At 39.6% G+C, this 13,290-nt stretch overlaps 1 protein-coding gene across 1 annotated transcript; it reads right to left on the bottom strand.

Moving 5' to 3' along the window:
• Positions 1-244: 244 nt before the first annotated feature.
• On the bottom strand, positions 245-9,384 carry entpd5a (ectonucleoside triphosphate diphosphohydrolase 5a). Its single transcript, XM_007549327.2, has 13 exons — positions 8,005-9,384; positions 7,618-7,697; positions 6,496-6,639; positions 6,023-6,098; positions 5,848-5,883; positions 4,810-4,898; positions 4,651-4,730; positions 4,508-4,569; positions 4,311-4,412; positions 3,490-3,633; positions 3,321-3,374; positions 1,671-1,786; positions 245-1,552 (listed from the first exon to the last, which is right to left on the bottom strand). Exons 1-13 carry the CDS (start codon positions 8,420-8,422, stop codon positions 1,463-1,465), a joined length of 1,491 nt encoding a protein of 496 aa, XP_007549389.1. The 5' UTR covers positions 8,423-9,384; the 3' UTR covers positions 245-1,462.
• Between the last annotated feature and the right edge of the window lie 3,906 nt (positions 9,385-13,290).

Below are 13,290 nucleotides of genomic sequence, written 5' to 3'. Positions count from 1 at the left end.
ATTAAAACACTGAACATCCAGCTGCCTTAGCAATGATCTCTAGTGGTCTTTGCTACCTTTCAGTTTTAACAATCCCTTTTGGTTATTATGTTCTTGTTTTTTCACTAGCTTTATGCCAAAACTAACAATGATAAATGCCTAAAAAGCACTCTGTGTGAAATGAATCTATCTGTTATAGAAGTTTTACTTTTTGAACATTTTGATGATTTTGCAGTTTTCTAACACACGGCACCATGACACTAAGCACATTTTCATGTTTTATTAAAACATACCTGTTTGGTTATTGTCACAACATTTATTAAAAACAATGTACAAATGATCAGACATCAGACTTTTCATACTGACAAATATTTCTCGGAAATTGTGCGGCATGACAATTTATTTTGTAAATATTGAAAAACAGTTTCACTAAGTTTACATTGTGTATGTACAGCAGTAGTAACTGAATATGGTGAATAATGAAAACACGGGATATTGTAGGAAGAGCAGTAACATGTTATTGAGTACAGATAATAAAAAATAATAAACTTTCAACTATTTAAATATTTGTACAATTCACAAAAAGTAAAGAAAGCATAGTTCCCAGACATGTTTTATGTAATTTGGGTTTATGTATCATTAAATGGCTGCAGACAATGCTGCTGGATCCTTGAGTGGCTTCCAGAGTCACAATAAAATAAGATAAAATATATTTTTTCTCTCCTGCACTTGGTGGAACAGACTATACTGGTTCATTCAATGTTAGAGGCATTTTCCTACAGCATTTGTCTTTTTAAGAAAAAACCCAAATAATGATAAATATATACAACTCTGTAAAGGAAGTCAAAGCAAATAGTCATGTCTTGGCTACAATAACTGCAGTTAAAGTGTTTTGTGCGATGTTGAGGAAAAAGAAGCTGTCTGGTAGTTAACTGCTCTGTTTCCAATGATGTCTTATTTGTCTAATGGCAAGAGCAAATTAACTGGGCCCCTGTGTATAAAAAAAAAAGATTTACAGCTAGAATAAAAAGAGAACAGATTTACAAGCATCTAGAAAGACAATTGTGGTTGCGGCTCCGGCAACTATTGTCTAAATTTATTCCACTGTTCTGCACAGCGCACACCAGGACCACAGTAAGCACCAAAATACCATGGCTCCTATCACTGCCTCCAAAGTTTCCCTCTTTACCCTTTACAGGTTGGCCAGAAAGACATTTCAGGTCCGCCACCCATTAGGAAACATGTAAACGTTTTATAAAAAATAAAGTCAACCCACCAACGATGAGCTCGATATACAGTAGAAAAAGCTGGCCTTATAAAAATATAGTGATTTCTTCTTTTTTTTCTTAAAAAAAAAAAGAGTTCATTTAGTGTTTGCAGGATGATGAGGTTTTAGTAAGAATTGAGGAGGTTGGGTGGTCAGAGGAAAGGAGGCCCCACAGTGACAGACTGTCCCTCTCAGTGCCAGCGGCAGCGACTGCAGCTAGTCTTGGTGGATGTTGAAGTTCCTGAAGAAGTCAAAGGTCGCCCCCAGAGCCCAGCTGGTCTCCACATTGTTCACCTTCTTCGCCAGCTGAGGGGGAAAAAAACCGTAAGATAAGAATCTCCATCTAAATACAGAAACTTTTCTCAATGTTTGAATCCAGGGACACTATGACATTGCATTGCAGTAGGTAACCTGAGTCACTTACATGCAGCACGGTGCTGTCCTTGAAGCCAAAGCCCTCCTTTAGCAGGCAAGTAATATATGTCATGTCCATGCAGAGGAAAGGGCTGATGGCACGGTATTTGGTCATTTTGTTGCACACTACAAATACAGAAAAAAAAAAAAATGCATATTTCACATATTCAAAACAATATTTCAATGACAATCCATAAAGAAGTACAGGGGAGACCTTTTCTGACCCCTGACAGAATGACCTTTCTGTTATGTGTGTCTGCATACGCAGGGAGGTGTGAGGAGTACGGCTGGGGGTCAGCACAAGGCTGCGGGTGGTGGTGTTAAGCAGCCAGGCATGTGTTTGTGTGTGTGTCAGCGTGTTCCAGCATCCAGGTGGTGTGTATCTGCCAGGTGCCCTCCTGCCTGGGACCTGCAGACACCTTCAGCTCGCTCGCCAGCTGAACTTGAGCGAGACTCATTTCTTGAGACCATGTGACAGTGTTCTCACAACACAAACAGTGTTATGTAACTCACCGACTCATTCCTGTTGGCTATAAGCAAGGTTCTACATTACGGTGGTCAGAAAGTTAAGTTGATAACCGTAACGTGTGGAAGTTTTTCTTTCTTGGCTGGAGAAATGGAGCTATTTGGCTGTCATTTGAGGTACAAAAATGCCTCTTCAGAGTTTTTTTTGGGTGACATTTTAAATCAGAAACATAGATTTCACCCTCTAATGCAGTGGTTCCCAAACTTTTCAACTTCAAAGCCACAAAATTCCTGTGGCAGAGACTTGGGGCCCCTGATACTGGGGGCTGTAGTCTGGAAGCTGATATATTGTGACAAGGGTATGATATTGTAGTACTGTGGTTGCATTAGATCAGTGATATTTGGCAATAAAAAAATCTTAGTGATCAAAAATCACATGTTGGATTCTCCAAGGCTCTGTTCTCTGTTGCAATACTTCATACATGCAAATTAAATACATTATATTTCCATCCCACCTTATCACCCCATTCTATTATAATCGCTGATTCAATGATTCTATGGTCTCACTGGAGGTGTTAGTTTTATTTCCACCTTAATACAGGAAAGACATAAATCATTGTTCTTGGTCCCTCAAATCCAACCAAGAGGAAATCTAAGTCTTTATGTAAGTAAAATGTAGCATCTACATAGAGTCCATTACCAATTCACCCTGCTTCTATTTTAAGAACACTGGGATAATAGTTTTCTTTCAGAATAATAGTTTTCACCAATGTATGCTGTTTTTAGTATGTTAGAATATTTTCATGGGGATTTTACTGATATAAAATGCAGCTGCCAAAGTCTTGACCAACAACAAGAAAGTGTGTGATAGAACAGGAGTTCATAAATCACTCCACTGTCTTTAAAAGTATTGAATTTAAAGTAGTTTCATTGGTCTATATGGTACTGAATGATCTTTGGCCTAAATATATTTCAGTAAGTTTGTCAGGTTACTTGTTTACTGAATGTTCTCTGGACCAGAACTAAGCAAGGTGATATGGCCGTAGCTTTTTATACCCATCAGCTCTCAGTCTAACTCCCTGACATCCTGAGATGTACACAAACTGTTGCCTCTTTTAGATCAGGACTGTTTAATTTGTAAAGATCCTTCCCAACCCCTTTGACTACTTTAAGGAGGTTATGGTGTAACTCTTACCTTCTTTGGCTTTCTTCTTGAAGTCTCTTACTTCAACCACACCACCTAGACTGCCTGGTGTGCAACAAAAACAAACGTGCAATTTGAATACCAACCTTGTGCAAGAGATTATAATTAGCATAAAAGATAATGACGCTGGAAGGTGGCTCAAAGGTCTGTTCTCACTTACTGACGAGGCCGGTCTGCACAGCTCTGTCATAGTAGTGGGAAAAAGCATAGAAGATGCTGCTGCCTTTCACTTCGTACGGTTGGTGAAAATTTCCCTTGACGACCCTCATGACCTCATAGTAGCACAGTTTATAGCCTGCATATCCTATAACAAGACAAGACAGCAGAGGTTTAAAGAGTGGTCTTCCTTCAAATTAAGGGAAGTGAAGAAAAGAGGGAGTTTTGGAAAGCAAAGATGGATGGAATGCAACAAGGAGAGCTGGAAGCCGCACTCCGAGGTCAGCGGGCGAGTGAAACTCGGGGCTCACCAGACGTTATCTAAAGGAAAGCCCCAGAAGGACAACTTTCACACGGCCCCATGGGAACAGTTGGTGCAATTGTGCCGGCAAAACCATGTGCTGACAGGAGTGACAGCTAGCACAGTCCAGTTGTGCCGCCTATTTTGAAACACACAATTGTGACCAGGCCAAGATCAAAATGATCTCTCTGCAATGAAAAATATAACAACTCAGAGATGACCTGGCAACATTTGGCTGCTTGGCTGTGGTATGGGAGTGACTCGCTTGTTTGTGAAGTTAACTGACAGTCTTCACTCTCATCTAAATACAAGGTTGACGACAGTTTAATTGTTCAAGAGAGAGAGAACGATAAAACATGTGTTTGGTGCCAAGATTAAACGAGCATTGGCTGATATGTGCTCTCATGTGAGACTGTATTGTACTGTACTCTGTTTGGTTCCAGACTTTAGAGAGAGGAATGTATGGATTGTTGGAGTCAGGACAATGGGAGAGCATTCAAAACCTCAGGAGGCTTTTATCTTACCGCCTGGAATCCCGCTAACTTTATAGCTGTCCCCTCCAAATTTCACTTCTTCTCTGTATTTTTTCGGGAGGCAGGAACTAGTGAAGACTTTCCAATCCAGTCCTGGGAAAGCAGAAACAATAAACATTTTTGCCTGACACTGAGCATTTCCCAGAGCAAATGCACAAGGCATACATAGTAAAATGAATATGACTTACCATCGGCTCCTAGTGCTCCAAGTGTTGCGAGGCGGGCGGCAACTAGTCCATTTCCAAGGTAGCTATGTAAATATGGCACATATTTAGAATAAGTAAAGTATCCATGCTTTACTTTTTAATCCCACATTTGCCAAGTCATTTACCTGTGTGTGTAGAGTTCATATGTGTGGTTGAACAGGTTGAATTTGGCTGTGAAACTTCTCGGAGCAACTTCAATTGTTTTCTGGTGGATCAAAGACAAGTGTTAGTCAGTTCTAAAAGACTTGAACTTATTTAATTTGCATATGAATGACTTCATTCACCTTTGATTTTGGAAGGAAAGTGATTTGAGTAGATCCTCCACCCAAATCCAGAATCCCCACTGTCCTCCTGGTGTTGGAATACAAATGGCCTATTGAAAAACAAGAACAAGGAGGCATAAATCAAGTTAGATAAAGGTCGATGGGGCATTGTATTGAATGTTGAAGGTGTAGTAATAAGTGAGGCAGACATTTGTTTAGACCATTGGATATTTTGTGATTTAGCTTTTTGGAAACAAGAAATTCTACAAGTCGTAGGTTGAAACTTTGACTTTCAAAGTAAAGCTCACAAAAACTCTTCATAGTAAGAGTCTCACACTTTTATAAGGAAAATGAAAATTACAGAAGTACTCAAATTCCTAAAGAGTTTAAATCAGAAATGCAAAATGGATTTACTGATGTATTTTAACTAAAGCAAGCAGACACTCTTCAAAAAAGGAGACAAATAAGTTGGAATATCACAAGAGTAGGTTTTAAATACATAATTGGTCTAAAGCAGAAATCAACACGATTAGCTTTGTTGTTTTTTTTTTTTTGTTTGTTTGTTTGTTTTCTAATAAAACTTGCAAAGCTTTTCAAAATGCATATGTTACATAATTGAAGTTCTGAAAAAAAATGTCATTGGTAGGCCTTTAATAAAAGGCTTAAAGATACTTTTCCAAATTTCAGTCTTGCTCTTTATGGGTACAATTATTACAATCGGGCTATAAGGCTAAAAAGTGATGTAACCCAGCAATAAAAAGGCATCAAGGTGTTTGACAGTACACACCAAGTGGCAGGCACCATCAAATATTCTACAGGAATGTTCTAGTTTTAGTCAGGATTTTTAATTATAGTCACTAGCACCATCATACTGATTAAAATTGTGTCCAACAAGGCAGAGAACATATATTTTTTTTTGATAAATGTGATTAAACCACAGCAGTGTAACAATATAATGCATGTTTTGCTGTTCATTTGGGGTCTAAGACACAAGACTGAGAATCTAAGTGTCTCCTGCAACTTCTAACACCAGCATAGAAAACTTCACAAATGCCTCACCTGTGAGGAAGTTCACTGTGACCCAGGCGAGGACTCCTAAAATCACACGCAGAAAAATAATTACATTAATCACCCTATTTTTTATTGATAATTATGTACAGAATAATCTAAAGGTGCCTTTCGGTCTTTGGTCTTAATGCTTTAGCAAAAGTTGACTCAGATAAAGTTTACTCACCTTCATTCGCTCCATTCATGATTGAAACGCTGTTCTCTGGCACATAGAAAGGTGATTCTTCAAAAGCCTCTCGTACCTGCAGGATAGATTTATCATAGCTTCAGGAAAGCTGTTCGCTTTATGAGAGCAACAGTTACCTGAGTAATCTAATTTTGCCTAAAATAAAAAAAAGTAAATATAACCTGATTTACAAACATTGCAGTCTGGCAGACTGTTTTGGAGTGACACACAACTGAACCACAAACATGGCTGGAACAGAAGCCTGGATAATACTTAAAATGCCAAATATGGTTGCTCCACACAACCCAACAACAGCTGTTCTTTGCAACATGATAACCACCAAATGGGCAGACTTGCTGCTGTTTTGCTCAGTGTCACTTGTAAGCACTTAGTGGTTTTCTCATCCCTATCCCTGGTGGGACGTCTGGGGTTTGAGCTAAGCTGTCTGATGGCAGAGCAAAAATGTGCCTCACCTCTTTCAGCAGGGCACTGGCCTTCTCCAGGGGCAGCAGGCGCAGACCGGCCGTGGCCTTCAGGACCACCGGCGTCCTCCTCCACTCCTCCTCTGGCACTGTCTTCTTGGCAATCTTCAGCAGCTGGCGGATGGTGTTCCCACCCTGCAGAAGACAACAATGTGTTTTGTTCTTTTAATTAATGCACATTAAAAAAAAAAAAAAAACATTAGAGGAGAGAGCAGCAGCAGCTATTTTGGAAAATGCAGTGAGTTTACATCATATAAAACAAACCCAATGAAAACCCAAGTGGTTTGGGGACAATTAGCAAAGCTCCATGTAAGACACTAACTCTTTCCTACTGTTTATAAATGAAGTTCTACATTTAAGATGTTATAAACTTAAGCTACTAACTATAGAGTGTATTTATCATGTTCTCTCTCTCTCTCTGGAACAGTTAATAGCTGATCTTGTTTGATTTTATTTTTTTCCAAAGGCAGTAATTCTCAAACTTTTCAAAATAACCATGGTAGGAATGTGTGACTCTTCATATTGAGGCTCATAAGCCTCAATATGAAGGCTTATGAGCCTTCATATTGAGGCTCATAAGCCTCAATATGAAGAATTCAACACAACTGAGTGGTGTGTTGAATTGGTTCTAATCTTATTTGGCTGAAATGGACCACTTTGTGTCATATACTAAATATAAATCTCAGAAAACAAAGATTGCCCATGGGGTTCCTCCAAGTTCCATTCTCGGGTTCCTTTTATTCATTATTTGTATGCTCCCCCTAGCTGAGACTTTGAAGCGCTACAATATCTCTTTACCAAATTTCTGTAAAGAAAAAACATGACTACAGTTCCTTAAAGCGACTGCGTGAGTGTGTTCATGGGATCAGTGTGCGAATGAGTCGGAAATTTCTTTATGCCCCAAGAATGCAAGGTTGGAGAGCAGTAACTTTTTGTGCAGAAATGAAAAGAGAAATCATCAGACATGGAGAGCTGAAGCAGCAATTTTGGAATTACAAAGGGTTTACATCACTTAAACCCAACCCAATGAAAATCCAAGTGGTTTAGTGGTTCAGTGACAGTGAGCAACTCCCTATAAAAAGATGAAGTGATGGTGCCAACATGCATACATACCTCCTCAGGGTTGTCCTTATATTCAGACAGTCCAGGTTTCACTGCATGGAACATTTCATTGTCCAGAACAGGCAGCTCAACTACAAAAAAGTCACGGAACAGATATTACAAGTTAGAGGGTTTTTATTATTATTATTATTATTTACTCTGCATTTTTGGCCGCTCTGCTTTCTAATTGCATGGACTTTCATGTACATTTAGGCTCATTTTTAATTATTTAAAGCTTCCTACAGTTGACTCACACAAACTCATCAAAAGTTCACCTCCTGCCTGTTTAAAAATTTCCCATGCACTCTGCTGGTGCGCGTTGGTCCTGACACCACACAGCGAATGACCTAACAGCAAACAGAGTGGGAGTCAGCTGTTCTGAGAGGGCAGTGCACTCACCGGGATCCTTCTGAATGAACTTGTAGATGTGGATCCTGGTCCCGGTGCTCCCAGCATCAAACATGATCCCGTAAAAAACCCGACTGTCACGATTTCTGTCGGGGACCTGCAGCACGTGATGGCTCTCAGGTGCCGGATGCACGACTTCGGGGACCGGGTGGAAAGCCTCTGGGATAGTGTGGACAACTTCGGGCGCCGGGTGGAACACCTCGGGGACCTCGGGGTAGGTCGGGTTGCCGGACTGCGAGACTTCGGGCGCCGGGTTTGCGACGTCGGGCAGGAGGTTTTCTGTGTTGGTGGAGGGCTCCCTGTAGCGGTAGAAGTGTGGGATGTAGCGGTGGTGGCGGTAGTAGGTCGCCTCGGTGAAGAGGCTCCCAGCCAGGAGCCACAGACTGAGGATGAGGGTCTGCTTGGCCATTGTGTTCAGAGCCTGGGGTGCAGAGGAGAAGACCTGTGGATGCTGGAGACCAGGGGAGCTGCAGGAAAGACGCAGAGTGGGTGCGATGCTCACTCAGGGCTGTCCCCTCATCTGATTACAGTATATAAAGACATAAGGGCTTGGCATGGAGCCACATCTGGAGCAGCCATCCACCAATCCTGTGCCGGTACATCCCAACTCCATCAGTAGTCCCCAACCCTCCCACCTCCCTGAGAGCAGAGCTGAGGACTCTACCTGCTTACCAAGCTGCATTTCCCTCTTTTCTTTCATTTTCTTTTAAATGAAGCATTACTGTTGGCTGCATTTTCTTCTGCTCATACTTACTGACTGTACTGAAGCCAAAGAAAATCCCCATATGAAAGGGGAAGGGGTTTCTCAAGGTGTAAAAAATGAATTGCTCTCACTGATAAGGTCGAAAGAAATGGTCTTGAAATACTTAATGCCTGCAAAAATTCCTTCACGCTGTTACTTTTTGAACTTTTGTAATTTCATAAGTGCTTAATTTTTGCTTAAATTATATGTGATGTATTTTTTCTGGCTGATATAAAAGCAAAGCTGATTGCTTCCACATTTATAGAAATTAGCAGCACCAATGTTAGTCTTTTAAAATGTGCACACATATTGGGATTATGAATTCATGTCTTGTGGCTTGTGGAGAAATTTATCTTAAAGACCACAACTGAGCTTCTTTAGTGACATATTTTTATATTATTGGCGGTTTTTGAATGTGGCTCGCTGCTCGGGGAGGCATGGTCCAGGGGGGTGCCACGAGACATTAAAATAAAAGTAATTTCTCTGTTAAACAAGTTTTCTAATGTGGAATCACCACCACCTGGATTGTGTGTGGTAAAAGCACTTTAAAAACATTACTGCTAAGTTGATGAAGTGGAAGACTGCATTTTTATTCAGATTCTTTAAAATACAGTTTATCATCGTATGTAGCAATAATATTTTTGTCTTACCAAAATAAAAATAAAAAAGAAACGTGATTCTTTGTTTTCTGAAAAATTGATGGAAACTAACAACAATAATTTTTCTTTAGTTCTTAATGTTTCTGATATTTTATATAGTTTAAAAAAATGGTGTTTTTTACTTTGCAAATGTCTTCATCATGCAAAAGGAATAGAAGAAAATGACCTAAGATGTTGAAGGGACTATATGTAAGGCCTGCTTTATGCAATATTCAAGAACAAACAAAAAAATAGGCACAGAGTATGAGCTTAAAGCTTTTAATTTTAATGAATGAGGTGGAGGAGGGTTAGATCTGAGGCAGGAGAATGACATCATCTTTTTCAAACGCAGGAAAATCCCACTAATTTAAACTCGTCATCTAATTTGGGCTTTGGAGCTTTCTTTGAAAATGCATAAAATATAATGTTTACAAAGCTAAAACGACAACTTTAAAGCTAATGCTCTAATGAGCAAGTTGTGCAGCATGAATCACCACCAAAAAATCCTTAACCTTCTTTTCACAATCCATTGCAGCTATTTCATCAACTTTCAGAAATGAAAATTCAACCTGCATTCTCCAGTGGGCATAAACATTAAAAGAATGTTGCAGCAATCATCTCACTCCTACTCATCTCTGTGTTAACCACAGGGTTTCCAAGGGAAAAATATTTAGGCTGCGAGGCACGTTTCAAGAGAGAATGCATGAAAAGCATGAGTAGCTGTTTCTCCAGTTTAGGTGGGAGATTGGCATGGCACAAGCTAATTCTGTCCCTCTCAAGCACTGCTCGTTGTAGCAGGATGCAGATGCATCAAGTATGCCTCACACCAGAGCAAAACGTCCTCATACGAAGTGAAATTTGTACACTTTGCATCAGCAGAAAGATGACAAAATAGAGATCCCTGGTAAACTGACCCTGTCTCAATCCTGCTCCTCTTTGATTCAGCTCCAGCAACAATTTTGCCAGAAATGATGCTGTTCGCATGAGATGCCGGGAGGGTATGAAGAGGGCAAGTGTGCTGTTAGAGAGCAGGAACTCCACGGTGAGGACAATGTGGGGAGGGTGGGGCCTGGCAGCAGTGTTGGCCCATCATGCCATTCCACTCCCTGGACACTCAACTGTGCAAAGCACTGTTCCAACACTGTAATTTAGACTAAAAATATTGGACTTTCTTTCCTCCTTCCTTTTTTGTAAATACTGCGGTCACTTTTTTCAATCTTGCGGCTTACCAGAATGGTCGTTTGCCCCTATCAAAGTGTGCATGTGCAGAACTTCTTGCTGTCTTGCGCTGGTGGATGTCTTGGTTTTCCAGTCGTGTGAGGGGAGATTAATAAAAGCCAGAAATAAAAACTATTCTGTGAGGATTTACTGAGCTCTTGATCTGCCATGTGAGCTCATTTTAAAACCATTTAAAGTATGTTCAGACAGATCCTATGTGTCATGCTGCAAGTAATATTTGTAATGTGCAATATTTGGGCAGCCATAATCCACTTAAGTACAGTGAGGGTTTCTGTGGCGAATCACACACACCTACGTTCATTTTGCAACTGTAAAACGATGCTGCAGCAGCAGCAGCAATATCTCTCTAAAGCAGATATCCAATCAAACAAGAGTAACTTATATCAAAGATAATGTAAATTTAATGCTGAAAGGTCTTGTTGAGATGGTGAAATATACACTGCTGTGTGAGCTTATACCTAAGACATGACACAGCACATTACACACACACACACACACAGCGTGTAAAACAAGCACTCGTTTCAAGGTCTGGTATTTCGTTTCAAGTTAACTGAAACCGTAAAGCATGAGAAGGGACCCCAGCTTTGTAATCTACACTCTGCTATATATCATTAATATGCTGCAATGTTGCCCTCAGGAATGCCATGTTTGTGGGTGTCCTACCCCAACAAGTCCATTGAAGAGACCCAAACCTTGTCATTATAATTCCAGTGATAATGACAGATTTGAAAAGCTCCGGGTTATTTCAGTTTTCTCTCCTCACTGTCATAGTAATTACCTTTAAATTTAGTCTTCAAACTCTAGTCGTGATGCCAGAGCGCAGAGTGACCCTATATGATTCAGTTTACAGTAGCTACACCCAACATGCTCTCAGTTTCTACCTCTTTTTGTGCATGTATGTTTGATAAATAATCAGCTCTGGACATTCAGGCTCCAGCCTGCAGGATCCTGAACACGATGATGGAGAAAACCCAGCGGTTTTCACCATGAATTATAACCTGCCTTGACATTGTTTCTGTTGGAAGAGTTTTCTTAAAGATGTGAGCAAACTATCTCAGTGGTTTTCCCATAACTGCAGCAGAAAACAACGGCAGAGATGGCAATGGAAAAACACATAGTTCTTTTTAGGACAACACAAACAATACTGCTGACAGGAGCCAAATGTACCTCATGTCAACTTGTGGGAAGAGATCATGTGCAAACAGATCCTGTGTGATAGAGCCCGGCGTGAGAAAATTGTAATTACATGACGAGTGACATAGTCAGTCTGCTGCTCAAGGGAACATGCATCTGAGTCTCGTGATGCACACTGATTGGTTTATTGATTTATTTACTCATTCTTCTAAAGCAGAAGCACTGCAATACATTCGAGTGCAGTTAATTCATTTGAGTAATTCGATTCAAAGAGTGAAAGAAGGAAGGCTTTATAAACATGTTTCAAGTCCTACACTGTCATGGGAAAGACTCTGGATGGACATTGTCCAAAAGACAGTCACTGATATTGATGGTGGTGCAGTAAGCCTAAAGAAGCTGGATGTATCCAAGTGTATTAGTGGAAAATTTAGTGGAAGGAAAAAAGACTGGTAGGCGCTCAACAGGGATACCCTTAAGAAGACTGTGAAGCAAAGATCATTCAAGATTTTAGGGGAAAATTGACAGGCTTGTGATTTTTTTCTTAGTTTACAGCTAATGAAAAACATTAAAAATGATCTTCCAAAACACATAAAACAACTTCCTTTTTGTCATTAACTAAATGGATTTAGATTTGAGAAGCATGAGGGATAAAACTCAATATCTTTGAGTTTTATTTGTTTAATATTTTCTGTAACAGCTTTTATGTCTAAAACAAATAGAAGAATGTAAAACCACACAGACAGATACCTGCTGTTGTCGACCCAGTCACAGCCACAACAACACAGAATCATGTTTGGTGCAAAACAAGAGAGATTCAAGAAAGAAACACCCTCAAAACAACATTGTAATTATTCTGTTGTCCAAGATTCACCCAAAAACAAAAAAGCAAAACCTTGTAGACATGATTCAAAGTCAGGAGTTATGCAGTTAGCACAAGTTCAGGACTTGCCACAAAATGTTACATGTTTCTCACTTATTGCTGTTGATGGTGGGAACATTGAAACAAGTGAAATTATTGCTTATATCATTACAGCCATTTACATATGATAATATTTAAAAAAAAATGGAGGATATTTTATTTCAGTACTTAATTTGAGTTTTAAAGATTTGTCTGCATCCCAACAACTGGCAAAAACGTTTTTTGTTGGGGAGAAAAAAAAGCATCCTATAAAAGAACATCAAGAACCTGTTTTGTTTCTTTTTTTATTCATTTTGGGATTTTTTTTTCTTCTTTTGGTGAGCCACTATATACTCCTCAATGACCTAGAAACCTATTTCACTCACGATAGCTTTTTGAGCTGGAAACCACAGCAACAATGGAGCCGCTTTTAACTTTTCCATTTGATCTTTTCTTTTCTCTTCATCTGATGAATGATCATATAACCAAAAATTGCAATGTTTTCTTCCTTTTTTTTTTTTTAACCAGAAACTGGGTTAGACAATGGGATCAAACCTGTCCAGGCTAAAATGAGATCTCAAGATATGAAGAGCACAATAAATAAAGTCTATTATTATTATTATTAT

Source organism: Poecilia formosa, unplaced genomic scaffold (genome assembly GCF_000485575.1).
Source record: "Poecilia formosa unplaced genomic scaffold, Poecilia_formosa-5.1.2 Scaffold30, whole genome shotgun sequence".
Taxonomy (NCBI): domain Eukaryota; kingdom Metazoa; phylum Chordata; class Actinopteri; order Cyprinodontiformes; family Poeciliidae; genus Poecilia; species Poecilia formosa.
The sequence above is the reverse complement of the archived record's forward strand: the minus strand, read 5'-3'. Positions and strand labels throughout refer to the sequence as shown.

Bases quoted from the DNA above. Each gene is read 5' to 3' on its own strand.
- entpd5a (XM_007549327.2), bottom strand. From the start codon at position 8,422: ATGGCCAAGCAGACCCTCATCCTCAGTCTGTGGCTCCTGGCTGGGAGC. The intron at 4,413-4,507 runs GTAAGTCATATT...CTGCTTTCCCAG, and splicing joins TGGAGCACTAGGAGCCGATG to GACTGGATTGGAAAGTCTTC. The intron at 1,787-3,320 runs GTAAGAGTTACA...CTGTATTTGTAG, and splicing joins CAAGAAGAAAGCCAAAGAAG to TGTGCAACAAAATGACCAAA.